Source organism: Cygnus olor, chromosome 3 (assembly GCF_009769625.2).
Source record: "Cygnus olor isolate bCygOlo1 chromosome 3, bCygOlo1.pri.v2, whole genome shotgun sequence".
Classification (NCBI taxonomy): Eukaryota; Metazoa; Chordata; class Aves; order Anseriformes; family Anatidae; genus Cygnus; species Cygnus olor.
In genome coordinates this window covers 74,991,305-75,009,504 of record NC_049171.1, presented here as the reverse complement: position 1 = coordinate 75,009,504, position 18,200 = coordinate 74,991,305, and the positions used below count along the sequence as shown (strand labels likewise).

At 40.5% G+C, this 18,200-nt stretch overlaps 1 protein-coding gene and 1 long non-coding RNA gene across 4 annotated transcripts in view; both read left to right on the top strand.

Annotated features, from left to right (window-relative positions):
• The window catches only part of RPS6KA2 (ribosomal protein S6 kinase A2), a 295,053-nt gene that overhangs the window by 111,853 nt on the left and 165,000 nt on the right, over positions 1-18,200 (top strand). The window contains exon 1 of one of the 3 annotated variants that reach the window (XM_040554040.1): positions 10,103-11,092. The exons of the other annotated variants lie outside the window; for them this stretch is intronic. Coding sequence (XP_040409974.1) covers positions 10,994-11,092 — 99 coding nt within the window. The 5' untranslated portion in view covers positions 10,103-10,993. Of the gene's footprint in view, positions 1-10,102; positions 11,093-18,200 lie in introns of those variants that run through there. 3 annotated transcript variants of the gene reach the window in all.
• Positions 465-9,872, top strand: LOC121068677. Its single transcript, XR_005819026.1, has 5 exons — positions 465-854; positions 998-1,058; positions 4,372-4,452; positions 8,525-8,774; positions 9,611-9,872. It is a non-coding gene; the product is annotated as an uncharacterized LOC121068677 (long non-coding RNA).

Sequence of the window (18,200 nt, the reverse complement as noted above, 5' to 3'; positions counted from 1 at the left end):
TCAGGGAACTGAACTGGTTTAAAAGGTAACATTCTGGGGTGGGTTTGGGTTCAATTTTAACTTGGACCTGTTCTCTAGTTTGGTTCCTCCCATGGCTGTGAATTAATTATACCAATAGAAAGGAAGAAGGAAATGGTGGCCTGGAGATGGCAGAGTGAGGCCACAAGTGATGGGCCTATGGCAGGACTAATGACATCCCTGTTACACCCCAAGATCTTTGTCTAAAATGCAACAAAACTCTGTGCGGCCTCCAAACCCATTACTGGCTCTATGAGAAGCAGGTGGCTTTAGCTTCACTCTTCCTTACCATGAAGAACTTGATTTAGTTCTTGTTTTCCAGTATCTCTAACATCTACATCTGTCTTGCAGTAGGTTAACTGGACTGAGGTAGCCAGTTATATATATATATTTTTCTTCAGTGAAATAATATGCTTCTTGTGTATTTCCATTTCTCTAGAAGCCAAGAGATGTTAAAGGTAGGTGTGCTAGAAGACATGCAATAATACTGCAGAAATCAGCCATGTTGCTGAAAGGATTTATCTCTGTTTCCAGCCTGGCACAGAATGTAAATGGTACATAGAGTCCTCTGACTCCTTTTTTGTTTTCTCTTCCTTCATCTTTCTTCTCGTATGTTTTGGACCTTCTGAATTCAAGACAGGTACCATAAAGTAGTCCCTAAAAGTCAGATAGCTGAAAGCAATCCTTCTGTCTTCAAGCTCAAGTTTATTTTTTGTTATTTCAGCTTTCTTGAGTAAAGACAAGGGATGAAGGTAAGAAGTGAGTCACACATTTGAAGAGAAGATCTGAGTAACAGGAAGCAAGAGAGAAGATGAGGAGAGGATGAAGGAGTAAAGGTAGAGGGAAAAGTAGATGTTGTAAATGTTAAGAATGTAGTAAAATCACAATAAGTCAAGCAGTTTTCAGTTCTGAAGATGTTCAGCTGCAATTTATTTGCAGCTCCTCTGGATGTTATCTGAACTCTGTTCTTGTGCCACAGTCAATGCTAGAGAAGAAACTTTGCTTAGAAGATAAACTGCAAGGCTCACAGTGAATCACAGGTGTGCGGTGGTCAAATACTTTCTGAATGTTGTGTGGGTTTATTTTAAAGCAAATTAAAAATAATAGGCAAAACGTACTAGCCTGTATTTGTTAAGAGCACCACAACAGTCAGATGAGCAGTGAAAGAATTATTTTCTATTACATAATATAGCATTTGTAATGAATGGTCTGTAGGCCTTGATCTACCTCAGGAGAATGAGAGCAGTAACTCGCCACCAGCATAACATGACTAGGCCCTGCACATTGCCAGGCCTAACTGTTACTCCTTGTGCTTTCAAGGGATACCTAGTATTTGTAAGTAGTTTGGATCATCATAATAGATTATGCTTTTACTTGAGAAAGAAATTGCTAACAGCGATACTATATTAAATGTTGTAAGTAGCAAGCCAAAAATGAGGCAGTGCCCTGGGCGGGTTCCTTGAAAGTACTCTGTGGGTTGCCTCCAGCCCTGCCTTTGGCCTCCGCCTCTGGCCTGGGCCCCTCGCATTGTAGCCTTGTCAGCTGCCATGTCTCCTGCTGCTCCTGGCTGCATCCTGGTCCTGGCCCATCCACTCACCATAGCTGGGGGTGCCCGTGGGCCTTGTTACCAGCACCAGCTGTGCCAGCCGTGTTCAGCCCTGAGAGATGGTGCCCGTGGGTGGCCGTGCCATTCCCTGGCCTGCACCAGAGCCACCTCCACTCTCAGCTCACCTGCCCTTTGGGAGCAGCTGCTGTTGCCTGGCAGCCAGACTGCAGAGACCATCATGCTCCTGAAATGCCCTACCTTCCCCTGTGCCTGCAGAGGTGTCACTCTTCCTTGGGAAAGGCTGCCTGGTGACCTTGCTTGCAGCTGTTTCTTAGGCTGTTCAACTGTCCTTCAAGTGTCTGTAAAGGATGGAGAAGGAACCTTGTTACGAGGCTGTATAGTAACTGCATTGTTTGTTCCTCCTACCTGAGATAGATACCAGTTTTCTCTTTTGGGGGCTGAAGAACAGTCTCAGTCTTTGCCAGTCTCCTAATGGATAGACTTTCTGTCCCACACTGCTTTGCAGGATAAGACTGAATGCTGGACATCCAGGGAAAGAGCAGAGACAAATCCCAGTAATGTCATTAGGATTAAAGTGACACATTTCAGTGAATGTATAATGTGTACACATGTTATGCACAGCACATTTTATGAATTTTAGATGTTTTGTGACATTAATGTTAAGTTCACAGTTTGGAGATGGGTGGTTCCTACAGGATTTTTCACTGGTTCAAAAAAAAAAAAGTTAAGGTCAGATTACTGGTGAAGTAATGAATTTAAGATTTTTGTGTTAACACGTGTTTTGCATTGCTTGAAATATGTATTTAGGTAGACAGTTTCACTTTAAAAGAGTTTTATGACACCTTGGCCACATGTATGCATTCTACCACATAGTATATATTATTAACGAAGACACTGGAAGTTCTTCAGTATTTTAACCAGTATTTCTGAGGGTATATATATAAGGTGTATATATGTATATACACACACATATATAAGCACTTGAACATGTATTAAATGGTATGGCTTACGTTATGTTAGGATTGATTGTACATTTTTATCTCTGCTTGAGGAAAAACAGACAAAACAAACTGCCAATTTGGCATTGCACATATGGGCAATAGATTCTTGTTTCATATGTGTTTGTGTTAAACATAGTGTTGATTATTTCTATTTATACCTCTTTGAATTATAGGGTTATTTAAGGATTTGAAAGGATATACTAAATTCACTGAGAGATGTCCAAGGCTTTAGGTGATTTTTCTTTGTCCATTAGGTTATCATTAGACTAATCAGACATTTTAATTTTTCATATTCTGTAAGTGCTCTTTGCAACAAATTTCACGCAGTTGTTAGAAGAGTAGGAAGACATACACAAGATGTTGAAATTTCTCCCACATTGCGGAAGCATCAATTAAGAAGACTTATCTCCAGTGTGGGCAGGAACATTTATGCAAAAAGAGCGTGTACTTCCTGATACCTGTTAGCTTAGACGAAAGCTGTGGCACTACGGTTTAGAGATAGAGACACTTTATGTAGCTGAATTCAGGTAAGGCTACAGGAAGAGATCATGGAACATACTGAACATATCTAAATTAAATGAGCCTTCAACCTTGTAACAGCAACTAGTCCTAACCCAACAAGGTGATGTTTATACAGCCTGCCTTTCTTGTCTTTACGTAAGATGCTTTCACTGACCTGTTGCACCTGTCTCTGGACCCACATAGTCCTCATGCTAGGGGTATGTCCTGTCATTTGTCCTTGTGTGTTTAAAGCACTATTGGATGGAGGCTACTTTATCCCAAGTGAGCTGTCTATGCATATGTTGCCACAGTTGTTCACTACTGTGAAGTTATACGTGTACATCCAGGGCATGTGGATGATTTCAAAGTAGCTCTAAAAATTCAGGTTTTATTTCTTCATGAAATTACTTCAAATCTTAGAGCAGATGTTAACATAGTCGTTTTTGCTAGTCTTGTTCCCATGTCCTTTTCTGTTTTGGTGTTATGAAATCCTGATGTGAATTTTTTTTTTTAGCTTTCATGTGTAAAGTGGATGGAAGTCAAATTTAATACTGGCTTTAGTTTGCTAGTTGTAAAGTGGGACATTGTAATCCCATTGTAAAATGGGATATTGTACTAGGTGAAATCAGTATGTGGTTTTGTAAATTTCAGATGGAATCTAACCAACTTTTTTGAAGGTTGAAATGATTTTACATGTTTTTTTTTTTTTTCAATTTCACACTTCCTGGGTAACTTTATTAGAGAAAGTAAGAGGGGGAGTATCACAACACTTCAGACTTTTTTCTCTGCTCTGTTTCTTCAGTTTCTATTTCCAAAAAAGAAAAAGGGGGGGGACGGGGCAAGCTGTGAGCTGTGTCTGTAATCTAAGTACTGCTATTACAGTAGTTTAAAGCATGCCTTCAAAATTAGTCCAATAAAAAATACAAGAATCCCAACAAGAAGGAAGCCAATGCTCAAGATTTCAAGAGTGACTACTGATTTTTGATTTATGAATTTCGTTTTTGTGGTGTCTAATGTGGGGTAGGTGTTCATGCAACCTTGATCTTGATTTTTGGCAGGCATTAGATGTGTCATATATTTTGAAAATATTCAATATATCATTTGCCCTGCTAGATATAATGTCTACCAAGGTAAATTTGCATGTCATCTATTTATTCTTTTTTTTTTTTTTGACATTACAGTTAATCTGGTTCTGTAAGCAAAACTAACATGTATGTGTTAAGCCCAAACTGAAATTTTGACTATGAGCACATAATAGTGATCATTGTGTTTACTCTGAAACAGCTCTTGTGAAGTGGCAGAGCATTCCGGTTCCATTTTATAGAAGGAGATCTGAAACAAAGATGTGGGTAAACGTCAGTGCAGGTACGTGCATTTAAGGACCCAAATTTACGCACCCATTTGTCAAAATCAGGAAACTGACAAGAGTGCAGTCTGGCTCCTTTCTGGTTAAAAATCTGTGGTTTTTCTTCACTAAGGACATGATACACCAGTAAGAAAGAATAAGTAAAAAAAAAAAGTGCAATCCATGCCCCCATTCTCATAGGGAATCAGGATGTGACTGGGTTTTGCACATGGACTGCAACTAGGCATAGAGAGAACAAGGTTCTTTTTCAGGTTATACAGAATGGTCTCAGATATGAAGGATGTTAATTCAGGTCAGTCAGCTCAACTATATATGATGCTTTATATCTACCTCATTTGCTTTTCTACCTCAGTGTGTATTTTTGTTATCTAATAGAAGGGAAAAGTTCTTCCTAAAGTTGATGCTTTCCTGAAAGAAATTTCCGAAGCCCCATTCTGCACTTCTTTGTCTTTCAGGATTTCATGGGCAAGCTGTGGTCTGGCTTTTCTGTTTAGTGCAGTTTAGTCCATTTGGTCTTTTGATGGTTAATAAAAGTAAAAATAGGGTGTGATAAATCTTCTGTGTGCTTTCTCCTGTTAGGTGTATATATTCCAGAACCTAAATTTGCCTACTAGTAGATTTCGAATGAGTGTGCTCCTTTTTAGTATTGCTCATGGCTAGTCTGAATAAATAGTAAACATATGCTGCACATAATGAAATTCTGCTATCCAATTTTGTATTGTACAACATTCAGGCAAAGTGGATATTCATAAATATTCATGTGATACGATTGTTCATATGAAGTAGCATCTTTCTTTCTATAAAACTTCAAATCCATTATAGGAGTATGATTTTCTGCTTATTATCCAAAGCAGAATTGTATCTTAGCAATCTCCTTCAACTGCACTGGAGTAGAAGCTTATGTAATATAAATGAGATTGTTGAGTTCTTTGTCTTGTACTTTTGTCTAAGGCACCAAACGCCAAGCAAGACTGGTATCATCCAAGAAAGTAAAAGTCCGTAGAAGTGATCAATAAAAAGAAAATTGAATCTGATACTATTCCTGGCCCGTTTTCAAGGCAGACTGCTAGATGACTTGATCTCCATCCTAGAAACAGACCACATCAAACTGACATGTATGTGGCCAGTGATGCTGTTGCATGTTAGTGTGAGTCTTTGAGTAGTAAAACACATATGGGAGCAGTCAATACAGCACTTACAACACTTGCTAATATGATGCTCAAGCACTAACACAAGATGCTTTTGTGAGAGTTAAAAAGTCTGTCATCTGCTGAATACTCAACCAAATCTTGTTATCTTGTCCTCGAGCTATTATTTCTGCAGCAGTCCCAGTTCTCTGTGCACGAATAAGAACAGGCCATATGTCTTTATAGTGCTCCCGATATGATATCTCCGGAAGCAGAACTACTCTATCATCATGTGACTATTAAGTGTTTAGAAGGAGTTGAAGAAGTAGATGGTTAGGCAACTGCAGCAAGGAGACCTCTTGTGCACCAGCATGATACATGCAGAGACTGTTCACCCTCTCACTGCCACTAAGTACGTTTTTTTGATCTCATCTGCTGGAGTCTATTAGAAAGAAAAGTACAGAAGACTTTCCATCTAAGCTACTTGCATTCCTATGAAATATTGGTTTCAAATTTACCTAGAACTTATCTTGATAATCAGTTTCAAGAACATTCAAAGCTGTTGAATGGAATCTACTTATAGGAATACCAGAATATTGAGCAAAACTGATCTTTTCAAAGGAAGCCATTCTCTCCTATAATTGCTACAGTTGTATTTACACCAGCAACCTGTTATATAATTGCCAGTGTTGGATAATGCTTCTAGCAATTAGGGAATTAAAGGTATGCATATATAAATGGTCCCCTGTCTTTGCCTAATCTCCTGAGGCCTTATTATTACATGTACAAGATTAAGCAGATACTGTAGGTCTGCTACGTTGCTCCAAGGAGCGGAGAAGATGGCGGGCAAGCAGTCTGCATTCTCAACTGCTTCCCAACTGTACCCATTCGTTGGACACAGTTAGATGAGATGTATGACTTTGCTTTCTTCTTCCTTCTGAGCAGTAATTTTAATTTGCAGAATGGCTGAAGGGACCTGGAAACCTTTACCTCTACTAGAAACTTCTCTTACATCCCCATTCAGCCACTCTTGATGATCACTTGCTTATCATTGATAGTGAGAAGCAAGTCTGAGATGGCAAGCTGTGGCCTGTATTCCATAGTGCTGGTTGGGCAGTGTATCCTTTTTTTTGTGAGTACTACAGTCCAGTAAGCAAGATGGTGAACTGGACAAGGTATATAACTAGATACAGCAGCTGGAAAGGCTGGGATCCAGATTGGTATGCTGATGTGATGAGATCAGGCATCTCTTGCCCATTATTTTTCTTTTTAAAAAAACATCATATGAAAAATAACCACCTCAATTGCTCACTGAGGAAACAAAAGCCACATGGAAAGTTGCCTAGCATTCAAGATCAGGCAATAGCAATAACTGAGAGTCACGTACCATCTAATCACCTTGAGGAAGGTATTATTCCTTGTTCTGCTCGTTGGTGTCTCTTGGAAACATCTGCTCTTGATCCTGATTCTCTTTAATGACAGCATAAACAGTACTGTGTAATTCACCTTTTCTGTAGCATTCTCTCTTGTGGCCTCTATCACGGTACTCTGTTTTTCCCTTTCTCTGCATGCTGTTTTCTGCTAATCTTATTTGGTCTGTCTATACTGTCTGTGCCTCTGATGCTTTTATGATTTTCTGTTTTCCTCATGAACTTTTTGAGGAAGGATAGCTAATATTAATTGCATACGCAAGAAAGATACTATCAGTTTATGTATTTTTACTTTTACAGTGGTCCTTTAATTTGCTCAAGTAGCAATGTCATTCTGGTTTTGCTTATAAACTGTTGATTCACATAAAAATGAGAAAGTCCATTTTGGTCATAGGGTCTGACATGCTGTATAATGTTGTAGTATAGAATTTAAGAAATTTTATAGTCTAGGCCATGGTTTGTGGTAGATGTCTTTGATTTGTGTTTTCTTTCATGGAAAAAAAAAAGGCTCCAGTTACTTTACTTCTTTAGAAATTGGTGATTCCTGTGGCATCGGCTGCTGGCATTCTTGTTTTGGTTCCTTGCAGGTTTCTTTGCTGCCCTGTGTGAATTTCCTAAGACTGTGTCCTTCAATTTTTTACCATTGTTGTTATGGTCCATCTGCAAACATAAGGAGAGGTCCTTCAGCTTTCATTGGATATTATTGGGAATTTTCTTTTTAACTTCTAAAATTTGGAACCTGGGCTGTCTGATATCAAATTTCAAGTGGCTTCTTTTGGAGAGTTTGTTTCGAATACTGGGTTTGGGTTTCTTTTGTTTGCTTGTTTTTTTAAGCTCTTTTCCAATTGAAATAAAATTTATTTTGCTATTAACTTCACTGGGAGCAGCCATGATCTTTTCTTTATTTTCTTTATTTTGTGCTGCAACAAATATTATTGCAGTTTTAAAAGGTATAATTCAGAATACAGAGTATCAATATTTGGTATCAATGCATCATATGCTCCCTCCACCAGTTTTGTTGTTTATTTTTGTCTTGGAAACATTCAGTGGATTTATTTTTCCAGCAGTTCCTCGGCAGTTAAAATTACTCAGAGGGGAGCTGTTAATACTTTACAGCCATGAATTTCTAAGTGCAATGATTTTTTTTCAAGTTGCAAGTTGATTTGACAGTTATAAGTTTATAAATATAATGATGAATGTTCCAGTGTGATCTAATTTATCTTTTGGCTTGCACCTTACAATAAAAAGAAAAAATCATTGGGAAAACTGGATGTTGTCTCAGTAGCTGAAAGTTTGAGATTATTTTTTGACACCTCCTCACATTTGTTGTTCTGAAGCAAAGCTAAGTTACTTGTCCCAGAAGCTTACTATGTGAATGCAACTGCAGTAGAATTTACTTTTCAGATATTTGTCCCTATGCTTAGTTTTCAATGCTCATGCCTTTTGTTTGATTTCTGTATTTGTACTCTTTCTTCTGTAAATTTTTGTAACTTAGTTGCTTGTGCTGTTTACAGTTGGAAGACGCATTCAGCAATACCTCTATTGCTCTGCTGCCCCATAGGTGAAGAGCAGCGTCCTGGCACTGGTGGTTATCTATCCTTCTGTATTTAATCCCTAATCACCTGTTGGGAGGAGAGTAAGAAAACAAGCAGATCATTCCTATTTCCATGCCTGCACCTGGATCTTAGCAGGGATGTAAGGGGAGACTTGCCCCCCTAGCCTGGAGATGCTGTTAACATTGCAGTATAACCTGTAGCATCAAAGGTCAGCTTTTACTCTGATGCTCACAATAAACTGTTACTTCATCATAACTGTGTGTGTGTGTGTGTGGTAAAGAACAAAATTCTGATCATAATAAATGTAATTGATAGGTAATAAATTGTAGCATGCATAATTTTGGATGTTTATTGCAGAACAGGTACGTTTAATGGTGACCACATGTCCTTGCATGTTAAAGTACTGCTTGCCTAATGGAAAGTGAAGGCTGTGACAAATCTGCTAGCCTAAGTAGCAGCAGCCTCTCATATACTGCTGCTTCTTACATAGGGCAGGATAATACCCTGTGTACTGAGAGCAGGGAAATGATCATCTGTGCACGATTTCAGTGTCCAGGTAGGACTTTGTTGTATACCTGAGGGGAAGGTTTCAGGGAGCTACCCTGATTAGTCTGATTACTATTTAAAGCTGAAGTGGCTTACAAACATGAGAATGGTTGTGGCTCTCAAAAGCCTTTTGTCATCAGGAAGACAAGGCTAAGGATGCCCCTTTTGCAGGCAGAGGGCAGGGCGCAGAAAGAAGCGCTAGCAATGAAACAGCAAGTAAAAGCTGAGGACTCATAGGGGTAAGGCTGGGGTGAGGCGAGCGCCTCAGGCCCTCACTCCAGTCAGGCTGTTACTGGTGAGATCAGGTCACCACATTGCTTTTTACCTGTTTATTGTTGGTGAAAAGGGTTTTGGTGTATCTGTAGATAGCTGTGTTTCTGCTGGGCTGGTTGCCTTCACTCCAGGGTCTTTAGCCAGAAAACAACACAACTGTAGTGGTAAAAGAGTATGTAGTGCCAAAATACTCCTTTACTTGTTTTAATTTTCTTGCTTTTCCAGGTACAAAGACTATGGCGAGCTTTAAACAAATGAGAGGGACAGAGAACCTGCAAACAAAACAGGTAGCGACAGGCATGACCAGCCAACGTGGTTCATGGCAGAGCCCAGACATGCAATTAAAGCAAAATTCAACTCCCTCTGTGTAGAGCAGATTGATTGGAGAGGTATTGTCATTTAACCTCTGAGAGTTTTATCAGGCTGTAGTGGTGTCAGCTCTCTTTGGGCTTATTTATCTGAGTCATTAATAAGTCATCAGAGACATTCACTTTCCATATGAGGATATGGGAGAAAGGCATGTCTGGATGCTCCTTGCTAGTCAGAAAGGAAAGGCTGCCAAGGACAAGGAGCCCAAGCTGCATATGGCAGGCAGAGAAAGCTCTTCAGTCTCTGGATCACACTCAGATTCATTAGTTCTTGAAGAAAAGCTGAAAAATATGTTTATGCTGGGTGGAGGTGGGGGCAGCTGTAAATATGCATGCTTCCGGTATAGCGAGCAGCTCAAACTGCAGCCTGTAAATAGATGTACATATTTAACCTCTGAGAAGAGCTGTAGCTCCCTGCTGTAGTACAATAAGAATAGTAATACTTCCCATTTAGAGTGTGCTTTCTATTTTCAGAGCTGTGCCAGCGTTAGGTATTTTAATGTGGAGCTGGTGGGTAAGCTATGAATAGGATTTTAAGCTTTTGATTTAAGGGTGTGGGAAGCGTTACTGTGCACAGTGCCCAGGATGAGAGGAGGTCCAGACCCTCCTGTTCCGACAGCGGGTTCATGGCGTCCTTCAGCCTTCTCCCAGGAGAGGCTCTGGTGCAGGAGCTCGCCTCTTCTCAGATCTGACCACTGTTGCCCTCAGTAATTATAGCAGCGGCAAAATTCCGGGCTAAAAACAGAAGTGCAGCGTGTGCCTATTCCCCATGTGATTCAGAAACCAGGAAATCGAAAAAGCCTGGCTGAGAGAGGAGGGCAGTGCAAAGCCACAGACGCATCTAATATTTATCTCAAACCTGCTACGCCTGGGACTGGGGAGCTGTCATCTGCCGGAGCTGATTATGCATGCAGCGGCAGCAGAGCCTGATTGGGTGTAGTAGGACCTAAGGCGAGGGGGAGAGGGAGTGGGGAGAGAGTTGGGCTTGCAGCACCGAAATGTAAACAGTGGGAAGGCAGACGGACGGAATGTAACGCCTTTCGGCAGCGAGCAGCGCACTGCACGCGCTAAGGGCAGCGCACCTCTCACCCATCTAGCCGAGCCCGGCTGGATGAAGAGAAGCGGCAGCTCCAGTGGATCTCCTCCTGCCTGTGGATATAAATAGGGGGCAATTGGGATGTGCTAGCTTCCTCCTGTGCTGCAGCTCCGCTGTGCTCCACACCGGAGCTCAGACGGGGCAATGGAAATGAACATGAAGAAGTTCACGGTGCGGCGGTTCTTCTCCGTCTATCTCCGCAAGAAGTCTCGGTCGAAGAGCTCGAGCCTAAGTAGATTTGAGGTAAAATCCGCGGTAACTTTGTTATACGTAGCAAATACCGTTACACACTGCTAGCAGAGATTTGTACAAGAGAGCGTCTGCCTTTGCTGACACGGTAAATAGTTAAAGGTGGTCTTTCCCTGGAGGTGCTGTTGCTCGCACCTGATGTTCTTTGTTTCAGTGAAATTCAGGGCTTTTCCTTGGTAGCGTTCAATACATTGCATAATATATATAGTGTGTTGCTAAGGATCCTTTTATCAGCCTGGCACAGGGGGAGGAAGCTGGTTCAGGACATCATGAAGTAGTAGGAAATCATTACATATTCACTTAAATTAGCACAAATGGCAGCATGACTTGTAATAGCCTTGTATTTCAGTCTTCCTCCCCTGCAAGCATATAATTCATTCTTAGTGCTAGATTTTCAAATAATTGATCAATTTACTAATGCTTTGCGTATATATTGTATGCAAGACAGATTTTCTTGCTTGTTTTTCTATAGATTCTCATGCTTACACAGATTTTTACAATTATCATCTCTTTCCTGCATCCTGGTATTTTCTTTTTATTTTATTGTAAGGAGAAGTTGTTCTTCAGGAGCTGGGGAGCAATGTCAAATTAAACCTAAAGCAGTTCAACATTACAGGGAGATGAAAAGCAGTTCAAGTTGGAGGTATTGGCAGATAGGAATATGTGAATGGGGTAGAAGCAGGATTTCTGCCTCTCTTCCTTGAACCATTGTTCTTCAGCCCTATATTTGGAGCTGTGAATAGTTGGCAGGAAGTGAGATCAATTGAATAAATGTCAGTTTTATTTATGTTGTTCACTTTATCATCGTAGATGATCTGCAACCTCTGCATTAAAATAAAGGTAGATGGGGCCTGATTCTCCTCTGTCTCACATTTGTTTTATGCTGGTGTACTTCAGCTGACCTCTGAGGAGTTACTCTGATTTGCACCAGTATTCCCAAGGGAAGGATTAGTCTCATGCTGTGTGAATACATTTTAAAATCTTATTCCCTTGGTGTCCTATTTAAAGTACTAGGTAATTGTTTGGACATAAAGTTCTTCATGTGTCATTGCTTAAACGGGACATGCAGAAAAGCAGAGTTTGGGGCTGGTGTTTTTTTCTTAACTCTTTAAAATCAGTTTCCTTGAAAAATGATCGTGTAAGGTACCTGATTTTGTTTCATTCATTGAGTTATAAATGTAAAACTAATAAATGGAAGTTGACATCAGTTGTTAAAGCTCCCTTGTTCCACCAATCCTAAGCCTCCAGGATTGAGGGGGATATGCTGTGAACCCCTAATTGCAAAGACTAAGCTGAAATAGATGTTTCTTTTAACACACTATAAATTCACCAGGCTCATGCTCCATCAGAGCCAACAGAAAACAGATCTGAAGTCACTGAGTTGCGTGAAACAGTTCTCCTGAGACAGACAAGCGTCTTCACGGGCTGTCAGTTTCAGGGTGCCATGTTAGGGGGAGACAATTTTGAGACAGCAGAACCTTACCAGACCTCATAACTAGTCATTTGATGATACTGTAGTTTGGGAGAAACAGATTTCACCACAATAACTATTTAACTTACTGAATTATATAGTGTGAATGACCAATGCAACTCAGTATTTGTAACTGGCCAGACCTTTACTTCATTTGGGGGGGGGAAAAAGTTTTTAGCATAATTTTGATCACCAGTATTATATTAGATACACTGGACATTTACATTCAATATCTGATATAGTTTTTCCTTACATGAGTTGTCTTATAATTATTTTATTTTCTAATTTTAAATATTTTTTAAAATAATTTGCTTCAAGAAGCATCCTGGATATCCTGTTGCACATGTAAATTCAGAGCATTATATCCACTTCTCTCTTCTCTCCATTGGCTTGGCAGTAATAGCCAACTTTATGCAAAGTGACTCAGTATTATAATGCAACAGGGAATAGGGGTTGTTCCAACTAGGAAGAAAAAATGATTCATGAAATCTGTTCTGCTATTTAAGTGTGAAAATCATCAGAGATGTTCCTGCTTAGAGGGGAAAAACCAAACATGAACATCAAGCCTCCTCTGTGATTTCCATCTCTGAGTACTTTTGTGTATAAATTTGTAATTGCAGGCTAATGAGTGTTTGTCAGCCAAAAAGAAAGTGCAAAGAGGCCTGTTGGTAGTTAGATTTTCAGAAGTCAGAATATTCTTCATCCTAATAGGTAGATATTTTTAAAGAGGCAGTAAAAAGACACAGGTTATTACATCATGGAATGAGTAAAAGTAAAATAAAGGGAAGAAATTTGGAGAAAACACATGTGGCATTGCTTTGCTTAGTGTGCCTTAGCTAATATACCTGGCAGAAATTATGTGTTGCTAGATGTCATTTGAAATTTGGAAGAGGATTGCTGTTTCTAAGCTGTGTGGGATTTTTGTTATGCTGTTCTTTTGGGGGGTCACGAAGAGGGGTGAAGCATCTATCTTAAAGATAGTTGCTTCTGCATTCAAGCATTTGAAATCTTTAAAATACCACTGCTGGAGTAGGTTCAAAATAATATAATTTATATATTATATATATAATAATAGTTGTTAATATTGTAGGATAGATTACTTTTGCCTCTGTGGTATTCTACTATGCTTTAAATCCAGTTGCAGTGAGCTTCATAACTTACAGAGAAGGGATATAGAAGCAGAAATGACTTAGCAAATCACAGCTTGTAACTTGACCTTTACTTAATCATTTCATATGCCAATATCATTGCTCCATCTGAGACAACAAGATCATTGCCTTATGTAGATAGGTTTCCTACTTAGTCCTGCAGGGCACACTCTGGTGAATAAGATATTGCTGGACTTTTATCTTGCCTAAAATGTGTGCCATTTTTATTGTTCTGGGAAAACTTAGCTGAAATTTGAACTGATTTGGCCACACGTCGGGTTTTCCGTTTGTTATTTTTCAGTATGGCCTGTGTTGCCCTTCATTTATAAGGTATCTAGTGATGTAATTTTATTAAATGTGCAGAGCCAAGTTCTGCCCTTCTGCGTGCACACAGAGTTCTTATTGAAGTCAGCTGAAAATCCAGCAAAGTCAATGGGAACTGCATGTGTGCATCCGAGAGATGGGCTTTGTTTATGGTTCTTGCTGAGTGTTGATGAACATGAATGTGAAACCATTAGGAGAATGTACGCACAGTGTGGCTCTGCTAAAGACTTTGAGCCCCAGTGGAATGCATCTTATAGCAGTGAGCAATATCCTTGATTTATAAATCAAAAGTTAACTATGCCATTCGAATAAGCTAGGAAAGACTTAAGCATGCAAAGAATTCGATTGTATTTATTCCAGTGACGCAAAAGCCTTTTTTTTTTTTTTTTTTTTTTATAAAATGACCAATTAAAACACTGACATTGATGCGTTTTGGAGATTTTCTTGACTTTTGCACTCCTAGTGCATTTTTAAATCTTTATTCTTTAATGGTTTTAATTCTTGTTTTGTCTTACTGGTAACGGTGAATCCAGATTCTGTTTCATCTATATATGGGGCTTAGAGCCTACCAGACCTTTTCCAAATCAGCCTCCAAATTAAATTTGAGTTAGCCTCTCTCAACTCAGCCAGCTGTGAGAGGCTGGACCCTCCTGTGGGGGTGACCAGAGTGTGGTCCTCCTTGACTTCCAATGCTGATGTGTAGGAAATTGAAGCAAGACTATCAAGTCTGGTAAGGAACAGTGCAGAAGGACAGGCACTGGCTATATGATACTCTGTTCAGAGAATTTTTCAGTTTTAATCTTCACTTTGGATTCTGATTTCCTACTGGCTTAAGTTACAGCAGCCTTAGGAAAGTGGCTGGGAAATGCTGAGCTAGCCGTCTCCTTTTGCACAGTGGGCTGGATCAACGCTTCACTTGCAAACATGTGTGAACTCTTCCGCACTTGTCCAGCAATACTGTTCTTTATCAGTAGTGAGTCCTTTATTCTGACTTCTCTCTTATTTTTATAGATAATCATCTTGTGGAGGAATATATTCTTTCAGTCAAATGTTAGACAGAAAGAGGCAAGGTAAAGAAAAGGGATGAAGATTAGCAGCCCAAGATCAGCTCTGCAAGGTGCAAGTCCTGAGGCAGCTTTAGTATTTTTTTTCCCTTGGTAATTATAATTTTTGTGATGTGTGTCCTTGTTATAGCAGAAGTTACCAATGCTATTGTAGTCTGACTTCCCCCAGCTGCAGGCAAGACTTCTATGAGGAAATGCTGCAGTTCTTGTAATCTTGCATTGCCTGGTTGTGGGGAAGTGAAGCAAGGCAGGGGAAAGAGAGCAGGAGGAGCATGTAGTCCATCAAACAGGTCACTTGAGGAGCCAGGAAATCTAACTTCCAGATTCATTTTTTAAGTTGCTGTGTCATTATATGTGGTTCAGAGCTCTGTGCCCAACATTCCCTGTTTTTAAGATGGAAACTATGTGATTGTTCAAGTTATTTGACATAAGTCTACCTATCTACGTTTTGGCATTAAGAGAGCTTACTCACATACTTACGTATTTGTAATGAAGAAATTGCTCCAAAAATCTCCAAATACTTCTGACTTTATTCCAAATAAACAGTATCTTGTGCATCAGGCTTGCTATGTGCTCCTTCCCCCAAGCCTCAAATTAACTGAGCTGAGCTAGAGAAAATTAAAATTAAGCAGGCAGATGTAGGGATAACTTGTCCACAGAAAGATCATAAAAAAAAAAAAAAAAGGGGCTCGGACAGATCTAAAAAACTTTGATCTGGACTCTCCCTCCTCCTTAGGCAATAACAGCTATATCTCAACTATTCCACCAAACATGTTTGTCTGGTCCCTTCTTAAACACTTCCCATGGTAAATGCCCCACAGCCTTCCTAGGAGGTTTATTTTACAATGCAATCCTTAGTGTCTGAGAGCTTTTCTAATGTTTAACACAATTTTTCTTATAGCAATTTAAGCCTGTGTCATCTTGTCCTACTCACTGTAACCGCAAAACAGACTGTGTCCTTTTCTTTGCAGCAGAATTTTTATGTGTTTACAAGATTTCTGGGTCCACTTTCTCAATCTTTGCAGTAGGGTGGGAAAAATGTTTTTCCTCCTTCCTGAAAGTTAGGGACTTTTAAGATCATGACCCTGTGCAAGCCTGACCCCCTCCCATAACAGAAGATATCTTCATTTGGTTACGGGATGGGTCCGATCAGCTGAGAGGATGTACGTGTGCATGTCTTATGCCACTGGCGATGACACAACGGTATGGTGAGCACGTGTTGGGTCCTGGCCATGAGCAAATGATGAAACGAATGACAAGGAAAGGCCAGTGCCTCTTCACTGCATCTGTGTGGAGCAGGTAATGCTGCGGTTCCCAGAGCCTGGAGTATGTTTTTGTAGGTGTTCAGGAGGATGAGAGCTGGACCTGGTGAACCGGGTGGATGCACTGGGTAGCTGTGCCCTGCCTAGCAGTAATTGGAACTAACTTGGTTTCATGCAAATGGAAAATACATAATTTTATTCTAGGTTTTAACTCATAATGTTACGGCCTGTCTGACCCTGTGACGCAAGAAGTCTGCTTCCAAGGGGGCTGAGCCCTCCTGCATCTATTTTTATTATCAGTAGCATTTGAATCATCCTTTTTCCTGCTAGTGTCAGGAAAGGATTAGTTTTGTGCGTGCTCTTTGCATTTGTGTCCTCACAGACAACTTTCTCAAGTGAAACAGAAATCTGAACAAAAAAACCTTTTATGCTTATTTACCAGTTACTGAAGTAGAAATACTTCTAACCTAAATATTTACTAGTCCCTGTTGTTCACTTAACAAGACTTATGGTCTCACTTCTGCAACGATTCTGTAAAAGTATGCCCTGTTAAGAAAGATTCACAGTACTGCAGGGAAGCACCAGTTAGTTCTGCACTCAGGGGTGTGTGCGTGTGTGATGCCATCAGTTCTCACCAGCTATGTTTTTGCTTCCTGAAGAACAAAGTCTCAGGAAATGGAAAAGGATGACTGGACCTCCGAATCTATCTTCTAGCTTCCTGACTGGGGATGTATAAGGAAGCCAGCAATGCATCTATTCAAGGACTTTGCAGTCAGCTACCACTCAAGCGCAGGGAAATACCTCCCAGGCAGATGGTTTTGGGATGCAGGTTCCCTCAGTGGGTGCATGCATGGGGATGTGGTGGCCACAGGATGGCTTTGGAAGACAGAAGGGAGCAGCCATCCTTTAGTTGTAAAATCGCTCTTGTTGCTTTGAAATGTGCTGCTCTTGATGGCGTGTCAGCGCTTGTAATCCTGGAGTCAGTCTTTACCATTGCTTTGTGGAGCTATTACACATTTCAGAGTTTGGACTGTCTCAGCATGTGGAGCACTACAGTTTATCTAGCCTAAGAAAGCATTGCCATCTACAATCGGAATGAGAGCATTTAACTGCCCTGAGCCCTTCTTCCTTCCTCTCTTGCTGTGTTACTGGGGCTTGTTAGCCTGGCACCCAGTCAGCAGTACAAGGTGATGCAGGTTAGTGGAACAGCCTGTATCCAACTTGCCTAAACTGTCTAGAAATACCACCAGCATCAGAATTTTGGCAGAGCTGCTCTCACTGTAGGATGCGGGAAAGCCTCGAGCTGTCCCCTAGCTGAGCACTAGGAGTCCAATGATACTGGACGTGCAAGGAATTGAACGTTCAGAAGACAGAGACATTTCCAATAATAATTAGCTAAACACCAGATATCCTATGAAATAAGCTCATTTAAACTCCAGGTGTAATTAAAGTGTGTTGTGCTTCATTACCACAGGGCCAAATTTGGACCTGTGCGTGACTAGCCCAGGGCAGTAAATGGTTCTCTTCAAGCATCATTATGAATAAGCTGAAAGTCACATGAGGGGGAGGGGAATGAGCGTGATTGTATCTGTTAAATTGTCCTTTACCTCTTGTCACACAATAGAGGCTGCCCAGGCCTGCTTGCTTACAGGAGTACCAACCTTCAGGCAGGTTTGCGGTACCCTCTTGTGATGTGTGCAACTGGAGGGTCAGCCCAGTGCTGCAGCGTGGGGCAGCTCTAAGAATATCTGGGTGCCAGGAGATCAGCCTGCTGGGGCCTGTTATGGTGTGAGTATAAAATGGTGGGGAGCTGGGAACGATGGTAGGCAGGAA